At 46.2% G+C, this 26,032-nt stretch overlaps 1 protein-coding gene across 4 annotated transcripts; it reads right to left on the bottom strand.

The window, feature by feature from the left end:
- Window positions 1–13,712: 13,712 nt before the first annotated feature.
- Window positions 13,713–26,016, bottom strand: MED22 (mediator complex subunit 22). 4 transcript variants are annotated; one of them, XM_073558451.1, is made up of 4 exons: window positions 25,748–26,016; window positions 24,965–25,045; window positions 22,785–22,993; window positions 13,713–14,330 (listed from the first exon to the last, which is right to left on the bottom strand). In XM_073558451.1, exons 1-4 carry the CDS (start codon window positions 25,868–25,870, stop codon window positions 14,291–14,293), a joined length of 453 nt encoding a protein of 150 aa, XP_073414552.1. In that variant the 5' UTR covers window positions 25,871–26,016; the 3' UTR covers window positions 13,713–14,290. The 4 variants fall into 4 exon arrangements, with proteins under 4 accessions (XP_073414552.1, XP_073414543.1, XP_073414534.1 ...); XM_073558442.1 differs by lacking the exon at window positions 13,713–14,330 and adding an exon at window positions 21,573–22,119; XM_073558433.1 differs by lacking the exon at window positions 13,713–14,330 and adding an exon at window positions 21,573–22,125 and having other exon boundaries at window positions 25,748–26,015.
- Between the last annotated feature and the right edge of the window lie 16 nt (window positions 26,017–26,032).

Here is a 26,032-nt window from a genome sequence, read left to right as displayed (position 1 = left end):
TACTGGCTGACACAAGGCTGTGGGACGTGCCGACAGACACAGTATCCACTGTTATGAATGGGTCACCGAGGAGGAAAAAAGCAACACGTTAAGTCTCAGAAAACCAGAGAGGTTGGTAACTATGCAGACTGCAGAGCCCTGATCTTAACACACACCTAGAAGCAGTCGTGCAGCGTGCCTACGGTGGTCCTGCACGCCTCGTCACAACCGGAGAGCTAAATAAGCCTAAAGTAAGAAAAGCGGAAAACTACCCAGAGCAGACCCCAAAGGAAAGACAGCCCCCCACATGTATTGACGGTGAAGCAAGATGAAAACACAAACAAAGGCAGAAAAATAGGCTGAGCAAACGATGGGGCAAAACTAACTTGAAAGGACAGGAAAGGAAAGATACTGTCTGCAATCTGCCAAAAAACCCTACCAAAAATAATGTCCAACGCTTCTGATAACAAAATTAACCCTGAAGTCACTAGACTTCTCCCACTATATCAGCACTCTGGAATATTCTGAGACAGAGCAAAAAGAGGCCAATCTAATAAAGGACAAAAAGGCAAATTGGCAAATACAGATAAATAAGAGTGGAAATTCAGCACAGCCCAGCCGGGCTGGCTGACCACACAAAAACTGAGTTGATCAACAAGAGCAAGTGTGAACATTAGCAAAAAAACAAACTTAACTTGAGAAGACTGGAGCAGAGCTGAAGTCCAAGACCTGAGAAACAGACTGAATCACCAGCAACAGGATAGGGCGTTGGCTGTCTTATATCCAGTCTGGTACTCCAGAGATCCAATCACTATCCTCCTCGTCAGGTGGCAGACCATTACCAATTAAACTAACCTCACTACCTCCTGTCACTACCAGAGAGAGAACGGAAGGAGAACTCCCAGCTGGTGGAGCAGAAAATGAGCTCATAACAGTACTCCACCCCATGAGGAGGGGTCACTGAACCCTCATCCACGCCACCAGGCCGATCAGGATGGGCCCGGTGAAAAGCACGAACCAATCTATCGGCATGAATATCCGAGGCAGAGACCCAAGAATTATCCTCCTGGCCATAACCCTTCCATTTGACCAAATACTGGAGTCCCTGTCTGACCAAGCGAGAATCCAATATTTTCTCTACCTCATATTCCACATTGCCTTTAACCAAAACAGGGTCAGGAGGAGCCGCCACAGGAACTACTGGCTCAACAAACCTCTTCAACAGTGATTTGTGAAATACGTTATGGATTTTGAACGTAACTGGAAGAGCCAACCGAAAAGAAACAGGATTAAGAATCTCCAAAATCTTATAAGGTCCAATAAATCTTGGCTTAAATTTTGGAGATGCAACTTTAATAGGAATATTCTTAGACGACAACCAAACCATATGACCCACTTTAAACCGGGGACCAATGGTCCTATGCCGGTTGGAAAAATGCTGGGCCTTTTCCTGAGAAAGTGACAACTTATCCACCACTTGGTCCCATATCTGCTGCATTCTCACAACCACAGTGTCCACACCTAGGCAGGACGAAGATTCCACTTGTCCTGAAGAGAATCGAGGATGAAACCCAAAATTACAGAAAAAGGGTGACATCAAAGTGGCAGAACTAGCTCTATTTTTCAGAGCAAATTCGGCCAAGAGCAAAAAGGAGACCCAATCATCTTGATCAGCAGATATAAAACATCTTAAATAAGACTCCGAGGTCTGGTTTGTTCTCTCAGTCTGCCCATTGGTCTGGGGATGAAACGCGGAGGAGAAGGATAACTGAATTCCCAGATTGGAACAAAATCTATCACAAATCACCCAGATAAGCTATTCTCTGAGAGACAGGAATATCAGAAATAAAATCCATTGAGATATGGGTCCATGGCCTCCTGGGCACCGGGAGGGGCATCAGCAATCCACTAGAACGAGAACCGGGTTTAGACCGAGAACAAGTCCCACAGGACTGTACAAAATTCCTGACATCACGAGACAAGGCAGGCCACCAAAACGACCGACTCACCAAATCTCTGGTACCAAAAATACCTGGATGACCAGCCAATGCGGAGCAATGGACTTCAGACATCACTCTCTTTCTCAACTGGTCAGGAACATACAATCTTCCCATAGGGCAACGCTCAGGTTTATCCTCCTGAAATTCCTCCAGGGCGCGTCTCAACTCGGTGAAATGGCAGAAAGAACTACCCCCTTACCTAGGATAGTAGTAGGCTCAGTCACATTAAGAGAATCAGCAAAGAAACTCCTAGAAAGGGCGTCTGCCTTAACATTCTTAGTGCCCGGAAGAAAAGAGACCACAAAATTGAAACGCGTGAAAAACAAGGCCCATCTAGCCTATCTAGGATTCAAGCGTTTAGAAGAACTCCAGATAAATCAGATTCTTGTGATCGGTGAGGACCACAAATTGATGTCTAGCTCCCTCCAACCAATGTCTCCACTCCTCAAATGCCCATTTCATGGCCAACAATTCCCGATTCCCCACGTCATAGTTGCGTTCAGATGGGGAGAACTTTCGTGAAAAGAAGGCACAGGGATTCATCTTAGAAGTCACAGGATCTTTTTGGGACAAACTAGCTCCTGCACCAATCTCAGAAGCGTCTACCTCCACTTGAAATGGAAGTGAGATATCAGGTTGCCGTAGAACTGGAGTTGAAGTAAATCTCCGCTTAAGCTCCTGAAATGCTGAGACAGCCTCAGGAGACCAATTCAGCACATCCGCTCCCTTCTTGGTCAGATCAGTCAGTGGTTTGACAATACTAGAAAAATTACCTATAAATTTACGATAGAAATTAGCAAAACCCAAAAACTTCTGGAGAACCTTCAAAGAAGTTGGCTGAACCCAATCATAAATGGCCTGTACCTTGGCCGGATCCATTTCAATAGTCGATGGAGACAAGATAAATCCCAAAAATGAAATCCTCTGTACACCAAAGAGGCATTTCGATCCCTTAACAAACAGGGAATTGTCCCTCAAAATCCGGAACACAGACCGGACATGTTCCACATGGGAATCCCAATCACTAGAAAAGATCAAAATATCATCCAGATAGATGATCAAAAACTTATCTACAAAGTCTCGAAAAATATAATTCATAAAGGACTGGAAGACAGAAGGGGCATTGGAGAGCCCAAAAGGCATCCCCAGGTACTCAAAATGTCCCTCTGGAGTATTAAACGCCGTCTTCCATTCATCCTCGTGCTTGATGCGAATAAGATTATACGCCCCCCTGAGGTCAAGCTTAGAAAACCAGCAGGCACTCTTAACTCTGGACAATAAATCAGACATCAGAGGTAACGGGTACTGATATTTAACCGTCATCTTGTTAAGGGAACTATAATCAATACACGGTCTTAATGAACCATCTTTCTTGGCCACAAAAAAAAAACAGCGCCTAAAGGTGACGAGGATGGTCTAATATGACCCTTCTCCAACGACTCCTTAATATAGGATCGCATAGCATCATGTTCGGGTACAGATAAGTTGAAAAGCCGACCCTTGGGAAATTTACACCCAGGCATCAACTCAATTGCACAGTCATAACTTCTATGAGGAGGCAAAGATGCAGACTTACTCTCACTAAATACATCAGAGAAATCAGCCAGATAATCAGGAATATCATGAGACTGAGGAGAGGTGGAGAGCGTCCCTAAGAACACACTGACAACCCCAACTCACCATAGACACAGATTTCCAATCCAAAACTGGGTTATGAGTTTGCAACCAGGGGAAACCCAGAACAATAGTATCATGTAAATTATGCAGAACCAAAAATTTACAATTTTCTTGGTGGTCTGGGGCAACTTGCATTATCACCTGGGTCCAAAACTGAGGTTTATTCTCTGCCGAAGGAGTGGCATCAATACCCCTCAAAGGAATAGGCGTCTGCAGAGGCGTCATGGACAAGCCACAACGTTTAGCAAAGTCCAAATCCATCAGAATCAGAGCTGCTCCTGAATCCACAAAAGCCTTTGTGGAAAATGTGGACAAGGAGCAGATCAAAGTAATTGCCAAAAGGAACTTAGGTTGTACACTGCCCACAGCAAATGTGTGTGCAAAACGTTTCTCTCGTTTAGGGCAGACAGAAATAGTATGAGAGGCGTCTCCACAGATAAAACACAGCTTATTACGCCTTCTAAACTCCTGACGTTGCGCCCTAGACAACACCCCATCACATTGCATAGGTTCAGACATTTGTTCAGAAAGTGGCAGCGCCTCCCGTGTAGTCTTACGTTCACGTAAACGCCGATCAACTTGAATGGCTAATGACATAGAGCCATCCAGACCAGAGGGAACAGGAAATCCCACGATAACATCTTTTACGGTCTCTGATAAACCTTTCCGAAAGAGAGCTGCCAGTGCACTATCATTCCATATAGTAAGGACCGCCCACTTTCGGAATCTTTGACAGTGTAACTCTGCAGGATCCTGACCCTGGCTTAATGCCAACAGGGTTCTCTCAGCTTGATCAACGGCATTAGGTTCATACAACAACCTCAAAGCCTGAAAAAATGCATCCACATTAGTCAGAATAGGATTTTCAGGTGTCAGAGAAAACGCCCAATCCTGGGGATTGCCGCGCAGCAAGGAGATGACAATTTTAACCTGCTGCACAGAGCTCCCCGATGAGTTAGGCTTCAAGGCAAGAAATAATTTACAATTATTCTTAAAATTCAGAAATTTAGACCGATCCCCAGAAAACACATCAGGAGTAGGGATCTTGGGTTCAGCAACATGTGACTGAATGAGGTAGGTAGAAATTCCCTGCACTTCAGCAGCAAGTTGCTCCACACGATCAGACAGTTGCTTAATCTCCATTAGGAGAGAAAAAAAAATCCTATGGCCCCAGAGAAAAAGAGGAAAAAAAAAAAAAAAATTCTGACACTTTTTTTTCTTTCCCTTTTCTTCTTAAACAATTCCTTCCTGCTTTTGAGTACCCTAGAATCTGCGGTATGGCTCTGTTATGAATAGGTCACCGAGGAGGAAAAAAGCAACACACGCTAAGTCTCAGAAAACCAGAGAGGTTGGTAACTATGCAGACTGCAGAGCCCTGATCTTAACACACAACTAGAAGCAGTCATGGAGCGTGCCTATGGTGGTCCTGGACGTCTCGTCACAACCGGAGAGCTAAATAAGCCTAAAGTAAGAAAAGAGGAAAACTAACTCCCCAGAGCAGACCCCAAAGGAAAGACAGCCCCCCACATGTATTGACGGTGAAGCAAGATGAAAACACAAACAAAGGCAGAAAAATAGGCTGAGCAAACGATGGGGCAAAACTAACTTGAAAGGACAGGAAAGGAAAGATACTGTCTGCAATCTGCCAAAAAACCCTACCAAAATAATGTCCAACGCTTCTGATAACAAAATTAACCCTGATGTCACTAGACTTCTCCCACTATATCAGCACTCTGGCCTCTTTTTGCTCTTTCTCAGAATATTCCAATCTAATAAAGGACAAAAAGGCAAATTGGCAAATACAGATAAATAAGAGTGGAAATTCAGCACAGCCCAGCCGGGCTGGCTGACCACACAAAAACTGAGTTGATCAACAAGAGCAAGTGTGAACATTAGCAAAAAACAAACTTAACTTGAGAAGACTGGAGCAGAGCTGAAGTCCAAGACCTGAGAAACAGACTGAATCACCAGCAACAGGATAGGGCATTGGCTGTCTTATATCCAGTCTGATACTCCAGAGATCCAATCACTATCCTCCTCGTCAGGTGGCAGACCATTACCAATTAAACTAACCTCACTACCTCCTGTCACTACCAGAGGGAGAACGGAAGAACTCCCAGCTGGTGGAGCAGAAAATGAGCTCATAACAATCCACTGCATGTCTGAGACATGCAGTGGATACTGTGTCTGGAGGAATGTCCTGCCCCATCTACTGGCTAACACAAGGCTGTGGGACGGATCTCCCCAGTGAACAGCATACGTGCATATGTTGCCCCATCTACTGGCTTCTATAAGCATACTACACAGGCAGTGGGATGGACCACCCCAATTAAGAGCACATGAATCTTCACAATAGGTTTATTACCTATTACCACGTATTTGGTACAGTACGTAACTGAAGGTCAAAATTTGACCAAAATGTTTTTTTACGTACTACAATAAATATTCTTCTGAATATCCTAAAGTTGAGTGCTAGGTTTATAACTTATAACTACTTGGTTTGGGAACCTAACCTTTAGCACCATTACTTAAGTTGTGCTCACGGTGTTTTTCCTTCTATTTTAAATTTTAGGACTTTTAGAGATCATTTTTTCTTCAACTTGCTTAACTGTTCACAATAACAGTAATTTTGACCAGGGGTCTCAAACTTTTTAGATTCAATAAGGTTTCTATTGCACATAATTTTACATGAGAAAAATTTTCCCTCGCAGGGGAAATTCAACTTTTAACATAATATAAACTCTGACATGGGGGAAAATAAGACAATGACAGTGAAAGGGAGACACAATAGGAACGAAAAATTAAATCCACAGTATGCGTTTTTACAATAGTTGTATGTATTCATTAGCACAGTCTCAGACCCCACCCCGTTAATATCCAAACTGGTGTTGTATATCGGAGGGATAATATATGTTCATCACATCTCTCCTCTCGTCCCTTTATCTCCACCGAATCAAGGGGAGAGACGCATCACCTGGTCTAATTGCAGACTCGACTCCAACTCCATCCAGGGGTTCCAGAGTTTGAAAAACTGTTCCCACATATCATTTCTAGTAGCCTCGATCCTCTCAAATAGCATGACATTATTCATTGTTTCTTTAACCAATGATATTGAGAGCGAGGGGGATTTCCATTTTGCGGCTATATGGATTTTAGTGGCCATAAATAGAAAATTTGCCAATTTATGTGGGCCCTTAGAAAGTGATGGATGTCTTGCTCCCAGTAGGAAGACATTGGGGTCTAAACTAATTTTCTGGCCCAACATTTGTTCCACAAGGAGCTTCACCTTTTGCCATAGATCCACAACCACTGGGCAGGTCCATCATATCCCCATGTGAACCGCATCCACGAAAACATAGAGCAGACTCACTGGGATATATGCTGTGTAATTTGGACGGAACCAGGTAGGTTCTGTGAAGAACCCTCAGTGAGGTTTCTACTAACGAGGATTGATGGCTGCCCTTGGATAATGTATCACAGCAAAATCTCCAATCCTCAAGAGGTAAGTTGAAGCCCATATCCTCCTCCCAATGTAACATATACTTTAGTTTTGTCTCATCTTGGGGGGAGTTAATAATTGAATATATTAAAGATAACGTGCCTCTTCCCATTGGGTCGTTTATACATTTCTGTTCAAAACTTGAAATACCAAGAGGATTTTTATTTGGCATAAGTGAAATGAAACACCTGGTTCATACGCATAAGTTCTCTAATTGGAGGGTCATATTTTCGAATAAACTCTTGTCTATCTAATAATATATTGAACGGCGAGCATAGGTGTTTTAGTGTAGAAATTCCTTTTACTATCCACAATGAAAAGTGATGTGGGTCTAGACCAGGAGTAAACATCGGGTTACAAAGAAGGGAGGTCAGCGGAGATGGAACTGCAGCTTAAATTTAAATCTGGCCTTCCTCCAAAGGGTTAAAGAATGAGCCGTAAATGGCGCTGTAATATTTAAAACTTTTGGGAGTCGCTCCATGGTCCACAGCAGGCCAGGAAACGAAATTGGCTTAAGGAGAAAGGATTCTAATTGTACCCATCTGGGTTTATTGCAGTGCGAGCATATATTTGTTAATTGGGCTATTTGTGCTGACATAAAGTACAGTGCAAAATTAGGTAACGAAATGCCCCCTAGTCTTCTGTGAAGAGACATAACTTTTCGTGCAATTCTAGGTTTTTTCCCTTGCCAAATAAATCTAGATATTTCATTATGTATCCTAGAGAAAGTTCTAGTTGGTATTGGTAGGGACCGAAAGAGGTATAGGAATTGGGGAAGTGACATCATTTTTATTGAATGTAGTCTGCCTAGCCATGATAGATTTGATGATGACCATGTAGTAAGGTCTGCCTGGAGGTTCTGGATAAGAGGAGTATAATTCCACCTGAAAAGGGTCGACCTATTTGGTGTTAAATTAATACCCAAGTATGTCAGGTAATTCTCTCTCCTCACAAACGTGACGTGAGAGATGATTTTGTCCTGTGTATCTTTAGGAGTGTTTACGAATAATGCTTCAGATTTGTCTACGTTTATCTTCAATCCTGAGATAGTTTCAAAATCATAGAGCAAAGTAAATAGATTAGGGAGGGAGGTATGGGGGTTAGTTATAGTTAGAAGGAGGTCGTCTGCAAAGAGACTGACCTTGTATTGGTCTCTCAGGTCTGTGGGGCCTGTTATGTGTGGGTTTGTCCTGATCGCTTCTGCTAGGGGTTCCATAGCTAGTGCAAAGAGGGCTGAGTATAGTGGACAACCCTGCCTAGTGCCTTGTTGTACTTTGACCGTGGTTGGTCGCGTTGTCGGGAGTTTTACATATGCTGTTGGGCAATTGTATAGCAATCCAAGACACGATATGAATTGGGGGGGAAACCGAATCAAGAGAGAACAAAACACAAATAAGGCCATGATAAGGAGTCAAAGGCCTTTTCAATGTCTAAAGCCAATACTAATAGTTTTTTTCGTTGTAAATTTGCTGAGTGTATAATGTTAAGATTTCGTCTAATATTGTCTGGTGCTTGCCTCGTAGGTATAAAGCCTTCCTGATCAGGGTGGATAAGAGAGGGTAATAGGTTATTTAATCTGTTGGTGATTATAGATGTAAAAATTTTTAGGTCTTTGTTCAGTAAGGAGATAGGCCTAAAAAATTTTTGTCAGCAAGTGGTCTCTCTTCAGCTTTGGTATCACAGTGATGTGTGCCACATAAAATTCCGGGGGCATCTGGGAACCATTTAAAAGGGAGTTGCAAAAACCTTTTATGTGGGGAGTGTCATTAAATTTTTTATAATAGATTGCTGTGAGGCCATCAGGGCCAGGGACTTTTCCTTTTTTTAAATTTTTAATGGCTAGGGCTATCTCTTCTTCAGAGATATCTGAAAAAAGTTGTGAAGTCGAAGATTCGAGGATTTTGGGTAGGCGAAGGTCTTGTAGAAAGTCATTCATAAGTTGTGAGGGGGGTGGTTGTGGTGTAGAATAGAGATTCTGGTAGTAATCATGGAATATGTTATATATGGTGTCTGGGTGGGCAGACACCCGCCCTGTAGGGTCTTTTATGGAGGAGATATTGTTAAATGATTCTCTCATTCGCAATTTTCGATCTAGCATTTTACTTGGTTTGTTAGCGTGTTTGTAAAAGGTAGCTTTAGTCCAAGTTAGGGCTCTTTCTGTCCTAGTGGTAAGAACAGCGTCCAGCTGTAGCTTAGTTTCCTGAATTTGTTTGGTGAGGTAGAGAGACGTAGACATTTGATTCACTAGTTCTAGTTTTGCAAGTCTATTTTCCAAGTTGGTTTGGAGTTCTGTTCTAGCTTTTTTTTTCTTAGCTGCCAGTTTGATCAGGGAGCCAGCGACGTATTTTTTATGTGCTAGCCAGATCATTCCAGGAGAGGAGTCTTTTGTATTATTGATTTCAAAGTATTTAACAATATCCTCTCCGATTGTATTGATGGCTGTGGGGTCTGCTAATAGGGATTCATTTAATCTCCATCTATACAACCCAGAGGTAATAAAGTCAAATTTAAAAACTGAGATGTAGCGTCATGATCTGACCAGGCTGAGTGCACGTGTCGTGTATATAAAACTGTTGGCAGTGAACTACCTTTTGTCATCTGGAGATCAATCCTGGAGTATGTCTTGTGTGCAGGGGAGAAGTATGTGTATCCTCTTGAGTTCCCATGTAATTTCCTCCACATGTCCACCAACTGGTGTTCCCTCATAAGGTGGAGAATCTTTTTCCGTTCTGTTTTGGAGATGTCAAAGCGTGTCAAAGCACTACTATCTAAAGTGGGATTTATGGTAAAATTAAAGTCTCCGCACCAAATTAAATGATGGAAGGACAACTTATCTAGTTCTGACAATATTTATTTAAGAACTGAGAGTTGTGAGGAAGCCTGGAAGTAACTATTTACTATACAGACATTTTGGCCTTGAAGAGAACCTTGTAGGACAATGAATCTTCCCTCTTTGTCTAGGTGATGAAAGTGCACAAACCGCACCATTGGTATAACGATATAATCATCTAGAAAATTACAGAGCTTAGTAGTTCCCACCCCGTTAATCCCACCCAAACTAGGTGGCATAATAAACAGTGTCCCTCTGCAGACCGCCATACAGGGATCGAAGCGCCGCAGTAACAGCCTCAAACCTAAAAATCTCAATGTAACCGACTGAGTTCTGGTTTGAAATTTGAGATGATGTATGTCGAGTTAAGATCTGTTCAGGTAACATTCGCATGCTGGCTTCTTGTTATTCTGGGGACCTCCTTCCATTCCCTGGTTGGTCTCGGTTTTCGCTGTGGTAGAGGGAGGGTGGAATCCGGGACGGAAATGCCAGCCTGGTCTAGAATGTGTTTGCCTTTATCCAGTGAGTGTCACACAAAATTTGTATTATTATATGAAAAGGAGAGGGCGAAGGGAAATCCCCAGCGATATTTTATTTGTGCTGCTTGTAGGGCCATGGTGATAGGTGGAAGGGTTCTCCTTCTAGCAAGAGTGGCTGAAGCTATGTCCGCAAAAAGGTGGACTGACTCTGGCAATCCAGGCAAGGTTGAAGAGGTTCGGGGAGCAGTCAGAATTAAATCTCTGGTTTCTTCGTAGTGCAGCTTAAGCACCACTTCCCTAGGGGGAATCATCAGATCTCGGCTTTCCCAGAGCTCTATAGATTCTGGTTATATGTAGCAGAGCCGGGTCTGTCTGAGGGAGCAGTGCTTTAAAAAGAGCGGTTGCTGTATCCTTAACGGCAAGAATGTTTTCAGGGAGGCCACGTATGCGTAAATTGCCCCTACGCGACCTATTTTCATAGTCCTCACACTTCAGCTGCAGATCGTTAATGCGGTCTGTGTGCTGCTTTATCATCTCCTGATCATCTCCTAGCGCATCCATCTTTTCCTCCAGTGAGTATGTTCACTGCATAATATACTGCAATTGTGAAGTAACATTTTGCATAGCGCTAGAGAGTTCTGACCTGAAAGTTTCTTGGAGAGTCTTTATCAGCATTGCTGTAGGCACAATGGCATCCCCCTGCAAGGAGTGAGCATCTCCCCCAGCAGCAGTGTCCATTGGCGCTGCAGAAGACAGGACTGTGGAGGCGGTCATCTTAGAATTGTTGCTGTCTGTGAGGAGCTCTGCAATTGAGCGGCTTGCTGGCTGAGCAGAGCCTCCTCTCTTAGGCATTGTGGATCGCCGGGTCCCCGGGCGGATAAGAGGCAGGCGGGCGGCAGCTCCGGTGCACGGTAAGGGGCTATTTTTAGCTCTGTCGGCGCTGCAGAAGACAGGACTGTGGAGGCGGTCATCTTAGAATTGTTGCTGTCTGTGAGGAGCTCTGCAATTGAGCGGCTTGCTGGCTGAGCAGAGCCTCCTCTCTTAGGCATTGTGGATCGCCGGGTCCCCGGGCGGATAAGAGGCAGGCGGGCGGCAGCTCCGGTGCACGGTAAGGGGCTATTTTTAGCTCTGTCGGGAGCGGAGCTGTGTCGCATGACCGTCGACATTGAGCCCCGCGCATGCGCCCCGTCCAAGCTTTTTAAATGCCACTGTATTTATACACACATACACCGTGCAGATTGATCACTCTCTTAGGGCTCGCTCACATCAGCATAAAAAAATAGCTCCAGTGTAGTGCCTGAAAAGTTGGATGAGTGGAATTCCTTCAACTTTCGTCATGTAATTGTGCGATTTTTGTTTTCCTCATCTAGCATCCGTATGACATGCGAATGCTATCTGTATGCTATGTGGTTTTAACATCTTTTACATATTGTAATGCTCTATGTACTGTAATCAGAGGCGTATCTAGGCTTTCTGGCACCCGGGGCAAGAATTTGGTTCGGCGCCCCCCCCCCCCCCCCCCAAAAAAAAAAGTACATATGTGACTTACACACTTAGCCATGTACCCACGAGCTGCTCTCCCTAATGCTCTCAATGTTCAGTAAAAAACTGAAAGCAGGAAGAGAAGCTCGTTGTCACAAGACCACATCTATGAAAATCGCATATGAGTGAAGTGTCCATGTGATGACACTGGAACCTGCAGAGCTGAGTCCTGACATTGGAGCTTCTGAATTCTCACAATGAATGCACTGCACACTTTTAGGATTCTCCCTTGCCGATGTACAGTCATGTCAGCACAAGTATGTGATTTGTATACTTCTGGCCACATTCCGACTAGACGTGCCCGGCCTCGCTCTGTTCATTTTCATTGAGTGAGGCCACACATGTCTAGTCAGCATGTGACCGCATGTATGTAAATTACCGGCACGAGAGAATCCTGACAGCGTTCAGTGAGCACTGTGAGAATTCAGAAGTCTGCAGTCACATAGAATGACTGTAGACTCAGCACAAACCTGGACATCCCCTTTAATGTTCCTAACAAATAAAAACATGAGAATTAGTCAGTAGCACTAATAATATTTACATCCAGGTACCTTATAGATGACGTCGTCTCTGCAGTCGTTCTCCTTTTCTTCTTCTTGTCTAGACCCCATGATGAGTTTTCTCATCCACAGCCGTCTCTGCAGACTTCCATCTTCTCCGGTCTTCTGCAGCAAATCTTCACACGACGCCCTTAAAGATAGAAGTGTCATTATAATGCTCCTAAATAAAAATGTCTGCAATATACTGTCCCCTCACACTATTCCCCTCCCTCCTCATACTGTCTCCTCTATCATCCTCCTGTTCACCATACTGTCTCCTCATATATTTACCCCCTCACTCTCTATACTGTCTGCTCACACATATCCCTGACTCCCCATATTGTGTCTGCACACATCCCATCACCCTCACTCCCCATACTGTGCCCACATAAATTCATCCGTTCGCACCCCTTACTGTCTGCACCCATCCCCCATACTGCTTCCTCATATATGCCCTCATACATACTCTTCATTTTGTGTCCTCAAATCTCCCCACATACATTAAATACCATCCCCACTCCAAATCCACCACACACATTAAGTATCCCCCATCCCCACTCAATAATCCCTTGTCCCTACTCCCAAATCCCCCCACACATTAAGTATCCCCCATCCCCACTCCCAAATCCCCCCACACATTATGTACCCCCACCCCCACTAATTAACTCCATCTCCACTAATTAAAACCCATACATTAACCCCCCTACACATTAACCCCCCCACTTATTAACTCCCATCCCCACATTAACCCCCATAGCCACTCATTAACCCCCACACTCATTAACGCCCCACTCATTAACCCCCATACTTTAACCCCTACACATTAACCCCCCCACTCATTAACCCCATCCCCACATTAACCCCCATCTCTACATTAACCCCCATCTCTACATTAACCCCCATCTCCACTCATTAACCCCCCCCACTCATTAACCCCCATCTTCACTCATTAACCCCCCCCCGCCGGGGGGGGAGACACTGCGGACCGCTGCATTAGGCGGCCCGACTGCGCCCCCCCTGCTGGCTGCGCCCGGGGCAACTGCCCCGGCTGCCCCCCTGGATACGCCACTGACTGTAATTTAAAGCTAGTTTTTGAACTAATAAAGCAATCTTATATACAGATATGAATAGAATAGATATATAGAATACATATATAGAATAGAAAGATATTCTGTACATATTTAATATTCCAAGCCCCCCACATATAATAAACTAGCACTGTTTAGTGCCTTTCTAGTGGCACTGAAGGATGCTTAGCCTTATTAAACCTATTAAATAAGTAACTTAAAAAAATGACGTGAGGTCCTTCTTATTTTTCATAACCAGTCAAGGTAATCAGACAGCTGCGGGCTTATATTATCAGGCTGGGTAGGTCCCTGGTTGTTGTTAGGACCTTCCCAGCCTAAAAATACAAGCCCACAGCTGCCCCAGAATAAGCGAATCACACGAGATGCGTCAATTCTGGTGCTTGGCGTCGGCTCCTCCCTATTACCCTGGTGTGGTGACAATCGGGATAATGGTTTATTGGGTTGATGTTAGCTTTGTAATGGCCGCTGGCATCAAGCCCATGGGTTACTAATGAAGAGGAGTCTATCAAACACCCATATTACTACCCCAGTAATTTAAAAGGAATTAAAACGCGCAAATTTTATTTGGAAAAAACACCCCCGACTCTAGCTCTCTTTCACCAATTTGTAAAAAAAAACCACAAAAAAAAAAACAACTCATCCAGTCCAGGGATTCCGTCATAGTCCACTGAATCTGAAGTAATCCATAAATGGAAACCTGAAAGACAAAGAGAGGCAAAAAAAAATAAAAACAATAAAACACTCCCTCATTCACCAATTTATTAAAAAAAAGCTCCATCGTTTTCCATGGCATTTCCACATCATCCAGCAATTCAGTACCGCAAACTATGGAACGTTGTTCTCACCTCTCTGTTACTAAGCCGTGGGCTTGATGCCAGCTGACATTACAAAGCTGACATCAATCCCATACACCATTACTCCACTTGCCACTGAACCAAGGCAATCGGGAAGAGAAGAGGCTAAGTGCCAGAATTAGTACATCTACTGGATGCACTAGTTCTGGGGCGGCTACGGGCTGGTCTTATTAGGCTGGGAAGAAACAGATAACCATTGACATTTTTATTCTATTAATACCAGCTCACTGTTGTCTGCTTTGCCTTTGTGTCACGATCCATTTTTGGATTTGTGTCAGATCTGGATTCTCATATATAAACTGTTTTCCTTTCAGGCCTTCGGGGGTTAACATCAGTTTTTCCCCCCGTTGGCCGCTGGTGTAATTGCATTGCTAGGTGAGTTTGCTGATGCAGGTGGTGACCACTCCCACCTTCCTTTAAAAGGTGCTGTGCATTGCAGCAGAGAAAGCTAAGCGTTGTTTGTCTTACCTCGTTTGTTATTTCTTCCCTTGGTGTTGTATTAGTACAGCGGTCAGACCAGTGTCCGCACTTCCCAATTCCCTACTGAGGGATAGGTGCAGGGCAAGTGAGGGCTAAGGTATCCTGCTTGGCGACGGTTGGAAAGAAACCGTATAGGGACGTCAGGATAGACCAGGGCACAGCCTCAGGAGTGCAGGAGGTGTCTATTTCCCTGTTCCCTATCGCAGGCCCACCGTAATTGTATCCCATGTTCCCTTGTTTGCTGTTTGGTGACCGACCGATTGCTGGGTCATGTCACACATAGCCAGTCCCTTCGTGACATTATAAACAACCACCCCATTTTTTCTGGTGAGCCATGGCCAAAATGCAGGCCTTTGTCCAACTGCTTCAGACCCTCACTGAGGAGCGTAGGGTGATGCGTGGCGAGGTGGTGCAGCAGCTGCAGCAGTTGGTGGGGTTTGGGGCCTCGGCTCAGTTGCAGGCTCAACTAGAACCCAAGATATCTCTCCCAGACAGGTTTTCTGGTGGCAGAGATAATTTTTTTGTTTCCCAGGAGGCCTGTAAGGCCGGGGTCACACTAACCGACGCAAAATACGGTCCGTAGTTTACATGCGTAATACGGATGAATGACCCCTAAATAGTGCTCCGTATGTCATCCGTAATCAAGGTGTGGTTGCGTATTTTGCGCATGTCTGCATCCGTATGCTGAGATTTTCTCGCCGCCTTGCAAAATGGACATATAATGGAGCCCTATGACAGGGTTTCTAACAGAAACGAAATAATATAGACACATAGAATGCATATATATATATATATATATATATATATATATATATATATATACATATACACACACAAGTCATTGAGACAAACATATATACAGTCATATGTAAAAGTTTGGGCACCCCTATTAATGTTAACCTTTTTTCTTTATAACAATTTTGGTTTTTGCAACAGCTATTTCAGTTTCATATATCTAATAACTGATGGACTCAGTTATATTTCTGGATTCAAATGAGGTTTATTGTACTAACACAAAATGTGCAATCTGCATTTAAACAAAATTTGACCGGTGCAAAAGTATGGGCACCCTTATCATTTTCTTGATTTGAACACTCCTAACTACTTTTTACTGACTTCCTGAAGCACTAAATTGGTTTTGTAACCTCATTGAGCTTTGAACTTCATAGCCAGGTGTATCAAATCATGAGAAAAGGTATTTAAGGTGGCCACTTGCAAGTAGTTCTCCTATTTGATTCTTCTATGAAGAGTGGCATCATGGGCTCCTCAAAACAACTCTCAAATGATCTGAAAACAAAGATTATTCAACATAGCTTTTCAGGGGAAGGATACAAAAAGTTGTCTCAGAGATTTAACCTGTCAGTTTCCACTGTGAGGAACATAATAAGGAAATGGAAGAACACAGGTACAGTTCTTGTTAAGCCCAGAAGTGGCAGGCCAAGAAAAATATCAGAAAGGCAGAGAAGAAGAATGGTGAGAACAGTCAAGGACAATCCACAGACCACCTCCAAAGACCTGCAGCCTCATCTTGCTGCAGATGGTGTCACTGTGCATCGGTCAACAATACAGCGCACTTTGCACAAGGAGAAGCTTTATGGGAGAGTGATGCGAAAGAAGCCGTTTCTGCAAGCACGCCACAAACAGAGTCGCCTGAGGTATGCAAAAGCACATTAGAACAAGCCAGTTACATTTTGGAAGAAGGTCCTGTGGACTGATGAAACAAAGATTGAGTTGTTTGGTCATACAAAAAGGCGTTATGCATGCGCTGTATTGTTGACCGATGCACAGTGACACCATCTGCAGCAAGATGATGCTGCAGGTCTTTGGAGGTGGTCTGTGGATTGTCCTTGACTGTTCTCACCATTCTTCTTCTCTGCCTTTCGGATATTTTTCTTGGCCTGCCACTTCTGGGCTTAACAAGAACTGTACCTGTGTTCTTCCATTTCCTTACTATGTTCCTCACAGTGGAAACTGACAGGTTAAATCTCTGAGACAACTTTTTGTATCCTTCCCCTGAAAAGCTATGTTGAATAATTTTTGTTTTCAGATCATTTGAGAGTTGTTTTGAGGAGCCCATGATGCCACTCTTCATAGGAGAATCAAATAGGAGAACTACTTGCAAGTGGCCACTTTAAATACCTTTTCTCATGATTTGATACACCTGGCTATGAAGTTCAAAGCTCAATGAGGTTACAAAACCAATTTAGTGATTCAGGAAGTCAGTAAAAAGTAGTTAGGAGTGTTCAAATCAAGAAAATGATAAGGGTGCCCATACTTTTGCACCGGTCAAATTTTGTTTAAATGCAGATTGCACATTTTCTGTTAGTACAATAAACCTCATTTGAATCCAGAAATATAACTGACTCCATCAGTTATTAGATATATGAAACTGAAATAGCTGTTGCAAAAACCAAAATTGTTATAAAGAAAAAAGGTTAACATTAATAGGGGTGCCCAAACTTTTACATATGACTGTATATATATATATTTCACAGAGTTCTTCATAGCAGAATAGCCGCTAATTAAATTGCCGTATCCTATCAAATCATTACCCAACCTGACATGAAATGACACATGGTTTACATTCAGTAAAGCATTTCATTTCATGTTTTTTAATATGTCCCTGACTAATAATTAGATGAGGGTTTGTGTGCAAAATTTAGGAGTTGTAGTTGTTATTTTAAGGGGTTAATTCGTTATTAAAAAATGTGTGGGCTTCCCATTGCCCTGTAGCGGTGGCGAATGGGTTAATCTAACAAAGGGTTAATGTCACCTTACAATCGAATGGTGACATTAACCCTTTGTTAGATTAACCCACTCGCCACCACTATAGGGCAATGGGAAGCCCACGCATTTTTTAACAACGAATTAACCCCTTAAAATAACAACTACAACTCCCAAATTTTGCACACAAACCCTCATCTAATTATTAGTCAGGGACATATTAAAAAACATGAAATGAAATGCTTTACTGAATGTAAACCATGTGTCATTTCATGTCGGGTTGGGGAATGATTTGATAGAAGCCGGCAATTTAATTAGCGGCTATTCTGCTATGAAGAACTCTGTGAAATATAAATATATATATATGTTTGTCACTATGACATGTATGTATATATATATATATTCTATGTGTATATATCTATTCTTTCGTTTCTTTATTAAACCTGTCAGTGTGAGTTTACTGTATAGCGCACTGAATTGCCGGCTTTTCTAAGACACCGGATGCGTATTTCTCACAAGTCACATGTGTGGTCCGTGTGTAATGCGTATTTTTAGCACACCCATAGACTTTCATTGGCGTACTACGGGCGTAGTACGCTGACAATCGCAGCATGCTGCGATTGGCACGGACCGTAGAATACGCCCGAGAAATATACGGCTGTTGGGAGCAAACCCATGGAGAATAATTTGTCCGTGTCTAATGCGTGCTTTTAACGCCTCTCACTCGTCCGTATTCCTCGCCAGTGTGACCCCGGCCTAAGTTATACTTCAGGCTCCATCCTCGTTTATCAGGGAGTGAGGAACAACGGGTGGGATTCATCATATACCTTCTTAAGGGTGATCCCCAATCCTGGGCCTTCTCCCTGCCGGCCGATTCACCATCTCTATGGTCAGTGGACGAGTTTTTTGCGGCTTTGGCGAATATACCCCCTATAGTCCTTGCTAGGAAGGACACACCAGTGCTGTCGGACGAACCCATGCAGGTGGGAGGAGTTAGTTCCCAAACGGTGTCTCCTGCGGTTCATCATGGTGCGGGGGCATGTTTTTACTGTGGGCAGACTGGTCATTTTATCGGGGTCTGCCCAGCTCGCACCAAAACATCTGTACCACCTAAGAAGTCGCGTCCCCCTGGTCGTGTGGAGGGAGGCGACCGGGGAGTGTATATTTCCATTTTTTTTCCCCTCAGTGTACCTTGTCAGCAGAAGTGGTGGTTGGTGGGGTAACTGAGGGTATACCGGTGCTTGTGGACAGTGGAGCAGGCGTCAATTTTGTGGATGCTCACTTTGTCCAGAACCGTGGCCCGAGGTATAGGACGCTAGCAAAACCCCTAAGTTTCCAGGCTATTGACTCTGTCCCACTTAGCCAGGGGAGGTTGACCCAAGTCGTGGATGATATACATCTGCGTATAGGGACTCATCATGAATAGTCCCTGTCATGCTACATCTTGTGGGGGAAATCCAACACCCATCGTTTTAAGCCTCCCTTGGTTGAAAAGACACAACCCGGTCATAGATTGGAGGTCAAGGGAAGTAGTCAGCTGGGATCAGTCATGTGAGGGCTGCTGCCCAGGGGATGTCTCTGTCGTCATTCTAAAACTGTCCCCTTCTTCTCCAGTGGGGGCAGCAGAGATGCTGCCAGGGAGTAGAGGCAAGTCTCAACCCTCCCCACAAGCTATCCCTGAATGTCGGAGTCCTCTTAGGAGGAGGGGTCAGAGGACAGTGGTGGTTCCTTCTGAGCATTGTGGGAGTGTGATGACACAGGGGGGACACCTCTGTTATCAGTTCTGTGAAGAGTTCACCATCATGTAGCAAATGTGTGCGTGGCAATAAACGTTCAGGTCCGGACCTGTGTGTGAACGAGTACGTATGGTTGTCCACCAAAATTATACGGTGGAAGTGTGCTGCCGGGGTCTGGAGTTCTTGGGTGATCGGGTGTCGGCCATTCTCGGCCCGGGGACTTACCAGCTGGAGTTACCCCCAGTAATGCCCGTACACAAATCATCCCCAGGTCGGTGCTCTAGAGATTTGTGGCGCCTCTGGAGCATACGTTGTCACCTCCATCGGTCCACGTTTGCCATAAACCTGAGTCAGGTGACTGCCAAGGTGAACTCTGGTGGATCGAGGTGTCCTCATTGTAGGTTGTTTTCTGGCGAGGTACGGTGTTGAGGGTGCAGAGGCCCCTCATTGAGGGAGGGGTACTGTCACGATCCATTTTTGGATCTGTGTCAGATCTGGGTTCTCATATATAAAATTTTTCCTTTCAGGCCATTGGGGGTTAACATCAGTTTTTCCCCCTGTTGGCCGCTGGTGTAATTGCATTGCTAGGTGAGTTTGCTGATGCAGGTGGTGACCACTCCCACCTTTCTTTAAAAGGTCACCTAGTGTATAAGCTGACTATTGGTTATACAGGTCTTTTCGGAAACCAACCGTACTGAAAATAGGAGCTTTCTGGTGCAGTGGTGCTTCAGCTGAATGCTGTGATCGGGTGCCTTGCAGCAGAGAAAGCGAAGTGTATGCCTTACCTCGTTTGTTATTTCTTCCCTTGGTCTTGCATTAGTACAGCGCTGGTACCAGTGTCTGCACTTGCCAATTCCCTACTGAGGGATAGGTGCAGGGCAAGTGAGGGCTAAGGTATCCTGCTTGGCGACGGTTTGAAAGAAGCCATATAGTGAAGTCAGGATAGAACAGGGCACAGCCTCAGGAGAGTGCATTTCCCCGTTCCCTATTGCAGGGCCCACCATTGTAATTGTGTCCCCGGTGTTCCCTTGTTTGTTTGCTGTTTGGTGACCGACCGATTGCTGGGTCGTGTCACACAAGGCCAGTCACTTCATGACACTTTGCTGGTTATCAAAAACGGAGGGGACTTTTTTTTAGGGTCCCTTGCCTCCATTGCTTTTTTATTTTTGTAACCTGCAAAGGCAAAGCAGACAGCTGTGAGTTGACGTTAACATGGCTAGGAAGGTCCATGGTTGTCTGGGCCTTCCCTACCTGATAATATAAGCTCTCAGCTGTTTGTTTTCCCTTAGCTGGTGTGCTGTGCATTTTTTTTCTCGCACCCATTGACTTGCATTGGCAAGTGCAAACGATTCTCACAACCAATTGCAGCATGCTGCAATATTTTCCTTCGTCCAATTCCAGCTGAGAACAAACTTGCAGATGAACAATGACTCATTTACTAACATTGTTTTGTCGCTTTGCACTTATCAAATATACACCAGTGTGATCAAGCCCTTAAACGAAGAGAAAAACTGTTTTTTTTTTTGTTCTACCGTGAAGTTGTATCGTGTATTTATATTACCAGTATATAGTCAACACATATAACCGTATATAGTGTACTGCCAGTGTGTATATACATATCACCTTATACAATGTATTGCACATGTATCTAACCCCAGGATCATCGGCACATGCACAGACTAAAGTCGGCGGTGGTGAAGTACCCCCTCTCCCAGCTGTGTTCACTTTGTTTTAGGCACGAAGTAGCAGCTGAGCACATGCAGACCCCACATCACATTCTCCCTGTTCTGCAGAAGTGGACACAGACCGGGAAGAAGTTTACTGCCACCTTCCCTAGTCTATACACCATTGCTAACAGACCTGGTCTGCGGGCAGCTAAGGGATGAAAGAACCCAGTTATGCATGGCCCACCCCTAACATCACAGAGCTAATGAGATCTGTCTCCTCAGTAATAAGGATCACTCCTGTGTGTTGCTGCTCCCAATACCACACGCACACAATCATCTGCAGAGGGAGCATTGATTCCAGCTGTGAAGCATGTGGTTGGCAGAAGGCTGGACCACTAGCCAAATCTCTGCAGCCCGTGGCTCCTGCTATACAGATACAGCCTGTATAGCAGACAGTAATGAATCCATCTGCTACCTGGACTGTTCAACAGATGCAACAATGGTAAACTTTATTTCTTAGATTGGAAACAGAAGTTAACAAAAAAGCACTTTTATTTCAGTTTCAAAGGAACAAATGAAACAACCAGTTGAGGAAACACGACTACAAGCACACCCCAAACGGCAAGGTGACAGAGCGCTCCGGGGATGGCGATAGGCCTGGATAAAGACGCCTGTGTGGTACACATCTGCACACTCCATGTGATGGGCCACTGACAGAATTCGGGCACTAGACTCTGACTATTCCTATACAGAAGCGGATACGATCAGGGTGATGGAAGACGTGGACGAGCAGAGAGCTCACCCCCACAGAGTTCTCCAGGATGAGAAGACCAGGAATAATCTGCACTTCACCCACTCAGCTGTGATCGGATATGCTCACTCCGTGTCCGTTCACATGTGGAGATGCATGAATCTGACTGGGGAGTGCGCTGTTCTCGGACATCACCGGGGTGCACGGGTCCTGAGGCGAGGAGTCTGTGAGCCAGTACGCTTCACACAGCGGCAGACCGCTCGGCTCACACACACTGTAGCTTACAACACAACAGGTAAAGCAGCAGAGTCCAGAGAGCAAGAGAGAAAAGCAAGACAGAAGCAAAGCGTTAAGAACTGGAAAGCAGCTAATCACCGCAACTTAGGTACAGACTACAAGTATAGCCCTAAAGACCCCACACCAGGCCACCACCCCCAAATCTACCCAAGGCATCAGAGCAGAAGTGACAGAAGACAACAGTGAGCAGGACGGTCCATCATATCAGCGACCTCGAGGAAAGACGGTGGCACACAGTGGGTCTGCACCCTCCACCACATGAACTACTCATTCGTATCAGTTACCAGCAGGACCCCACAACACTCAGCCATGGCACAAATGTGAAGGGTTGATGCACAAGTCACTTTATTGTTCTGACAGGTTATTACCCTCATAGGACACCAATTCCACCGCCAGATGGTGTGTGATGTCTCCTAATAACAGAGAACACTAGACTACACACCACCACGCTGCAGGATTCCACTCTTGACAAAATTGAAAAATCAGAGCACAGGATACTAAAGACAGATGAGCAACACAGCCCATGATACACCACTGCCACCAGCCCACCACGGCACAGGTATTAACCCCCTAACTGCCAGGACCTGGGTACAATCCCGCTCCCAGACTCGGGCACGCCATCCGTCTGGAACCTATTTATACCTGGAGGAGTAATATTCCTCTTCAAGTTCATACAGGTCGATGGCAATCTCATCCCGCAGCGAGATCAGCTTCCGGTCACACTCGTCCTGCAGACCGCGGAGCTGCTGACTGCGCTGATTAATGGCCTCGTTCACAGAGGGAAAGTCGTTTAGGATCAGATACTGCTTCAGATCAGACACCAGCCGCATCAGAGACTCCCCAGCACGGACCTGGAGCACAGACCAGGAGTATACGTTACAAACCACCACCAGTGAGATAGCTCCAAGTCAGCTGCAAATGATGGAAGAATAGAGACAACATTATAACAATCTCAGGCTGTATCCAGTCTGAGCCCCGTGCAGAAATCCCGGCACTCTCAGCCTCGGCTGCTATAATTGAGGTTATTAATGGTCTTCTGTGGAAGGTTCTACCACTGAGTGCACAGGCAAGTCATCAGGATCCGCTGCTGGCTGCCTCCTGTGTAATCACCGACCAATGACGTCCCCAATATGTCCGATGGAGACAAGTCTGGAAATGCGGAAGCCACGGGAGCTGGTTTAGGCCATGCAGGCTGCCTGCTCACAGAAGTTTGAAGAACAGGTGGCCTTGTCATGTGGAAAAACAGCTCCTGGGACACTTTGCAGAATTGGCCACACCACTGGTTACACGACAAATCAATGTAAAGCCGAGATGTTAGTGCACCTGGAATGAAGACTGGAAGGGTACGACTACAGCACATTATGCCCCCCCCCCGCACTGGTGTCACCTCACCGCCGCCCGCGTCCCATCCGTCTCACCGGGCCACCGCTCCCCGCCGCGTTCCCGTCGGTGCCTCTGCTCCTCTGGCGCCGCTTGCGGCCTCCCGGGCGCGCGCTCCCCGTGGGTCCCGACGGGCGCGCGCACTGCCTCTCTGAACCGTCGCCTCTCTTGCTGGTAGGAGGTCCCTGACCCGGAAGCCCTCCCCACTCTCCTACATCAGGCCGTCGCTCCCTGGTGACGTTGCCTGATCGTCATTGGTACTACTCCCCGTGACTCTGGCCCCACGCTTGCTGGCATCCTCTTCTGATTCCTCTGTGTGGCGCCTGCCTACCTTCTTCCAGCGCTGTTACCTTCTATCTCCTGTGTTTGCAGTGTACCGTCCTACCCTGGTCCAGTCTGCTGTGTTCCTGCCGTCCTACCTTGGTCCAGTCTCCTGTGTTCCTGCCGTCCTACCTTGGTCCAGTCTCCTGTGTTCCTGCCGTCCTACCTTGGTCCAGTCTCCTGTGTTCCTGCCGTCCTACCTTGGTCCAGTCTCCTGTGTTCCTGCCGTCCTACCTTGGTCCAGTCTCCTGTGTTCCTGCCGTCCTACCCTGGTCCAGTCTCCTGTGTTCCTGCCGTCCTACCCTGGTCCAGTCTCCTGTGTTCCTGCCGTCCTACCCTGGTCCAGTCTCTTGTGTTCCTGCCGTCCTACCTTGGTCCAGTCTCCTGTGTTCCTACCGTCCCAACCTGGTCCAGTCTCCTGTGTTCCTACCGTCCCACCCTGGTCCAGTCTCCTGTGTTCCTGCCGTGCTACCCCGGTCCAGTATCCGGTCACCTGGCCGTTCTACCCTGTGTCTTCGGCTGTCTGGGTACCAGCTGCCGCGGTAATAGTCTTCCCTGGGCCTGTCCCTAACACTCCCTGTATAGGGGGTGGTCCACCTGGTCCACTCGCCCAGGGGAGGTTCGTTGCCGTGGTCCAGTGGGTTCACCCTCGGGCACCCTAACAACTGGTGTGATGTTCCCTTGTGAAGGCTTTTTCATGACATTGTTCATGTGGTCTCCAGACCAATCTCCTGCAGTCATTTAGTCCAAGACAAAAGTCAGGACTCATTACTGGAGAGGACAGGCCTACATTGCTTTGCACCATGATGGAGTTTGACAGTGGTGGTGTGAGGTCATGAAGAGGCCTTCATGTGAACTGGAAACGTCACACTGGTCCTATTCCCGGAATTGTGGTGGGTGGGTGGCATAATGTCCACCAGCTGGGTCCCTCTAGAGCTCATTCTAGGTGCATTTACAGCTCAGCATGAAATCTCCACTACACAGTGTACACTATATACCTTCCCTGGTGTGATATCACCATGTATTATACTGAAGAGAAACCTTCACCAAAAGTCTGTAGGAGCTAAACCGCCAAGCTACGATACATGTAGTGGAGAAGATAGTGACCACCCCGTACTCACTATGTTAGCTGAGCGGACGTGCATCTCATAGTTGTCCTGCTCTCCTTGGGTCGAGCGGCTGACCTGATGTTCTTCTTCAATCTGACCAAAGCAAAATGAAATAAAGGTGAGCAGTCAATCAACTAGCGGACAGCAGAGGAGCTTGCGGGCGAGCTAGTGGACAGCTGGGAGCTGGCGGACAGCAGGTGACCTCGTGGGCGAGCTAGTGGACAGCCGGGAGCTGGCGGACAGCAGAGGACCTCGTGGGCGAGTTAGTGGACAGCCGGGAGCTGGCGGACAGCAGGGGACCTCGTGGGCGAGTTAGTGGACAGCCGGGAGCTGGCGGACAGCAGAGGACCTCGTGGGCGAGTTAGTGGACAGCCGGGAGCTGGCGGACAGCAGGGGACCTTGTGGGCGAGCTAGTGGACAGCCGGGAGCTGGCGGACAGCAGGGGACCTTGTGGGCGAGCTAGTGGACAGCCGGGAGCTGGCGGACAGCAGGAGAGCTCGCGGGTGGGTTAGTGGACAGCCGGGAGCTGGCGGACAGCAGAGGACGTTGTAGGCGAGCTAGTGGACAGCCGGGAGCTGGCGGACAGCAGGAGAGCTCGCGGGCGGGTTAGTGGACAGCCGGGAGCTGGCGGACAGCAGGAGAGCTCGCGGGCGGGTTAGTGGACAGCCGGGAGCTGGCAGACATACGGGGAGCTTGCGGGCGAGCTAGTGGACATACGGGGAGCTGGCAGACAGCACTCATTATTACACAATCCCAAGAACAGGACAGGTTTCAGGGAACCCCCATCTTTCTCACCCTGGCAGTCTTGATGATCTCACTGAAGTTGTCCATGATAGATTTGATGTCGTCCTTCAGCCTCTTGTTGTAGGACTGCAGTAACGTCTCCTTGCTCTGGGGGAGCACTCGCAGCTGCGCCATGACACTGGAAGGAAAGAGGAGCCGTATTCTTTATACCGGCAGCACTACTATTCCCCCGCACCGTCACCATCCGCCATCTCTCCGCACCGCTGCACTGTGATTGGCTAGTGGCTACCACATCGTCGCGCATTGGCGTGACGGTGTGATCCGTCACGTGACCAG

The sequence above is a fragment of the Dendrobates tinctorius genome, unplaced genomic scaffold, assembly GCF_039654945.1.
Source record: "Dendrobates tinctorius isolate UK_male_01 unplaced genomic scaffold, ASM3965494v1 ptg000013l, whole genome shotgun sequence".
In the NCBI taxonomy this organism is placed as follows: Eukaryota; Metazoa; Chordata; class Amphibia; order Anura; family Dendrobatidae; genus Dendrobates; species Dendrobates tinctorius.
This window is presented reverse-complemented; position numbering and strand designations above follow the sequence as displayed.

Bases quoted from the DNA above. Each gene is read 5' to 3' on its own strand.
- MED22 (XM_073558433.1), bottom strand. From the start codon at position 25,870: ATGGCGCAGCTGCGAGTGCTCCCCCAGAGCAAGGAGACGTTACTGCAG. The intron at 25,046-25,747 runs GTGAGAAAGATG...TGCTTTGGTCAG, and splicing joins AGATCATCAAGACTGCCAGG to ATTGAAGAAGAACATCAGGT. The intron at 22,994-24,964 runs GTGAGTACGGGG...TCTGTGCTCCAG, and splicing joins ACGTCCGCTCAGCTAACATA to GTCCGTGCTGGGGAGTCTCT.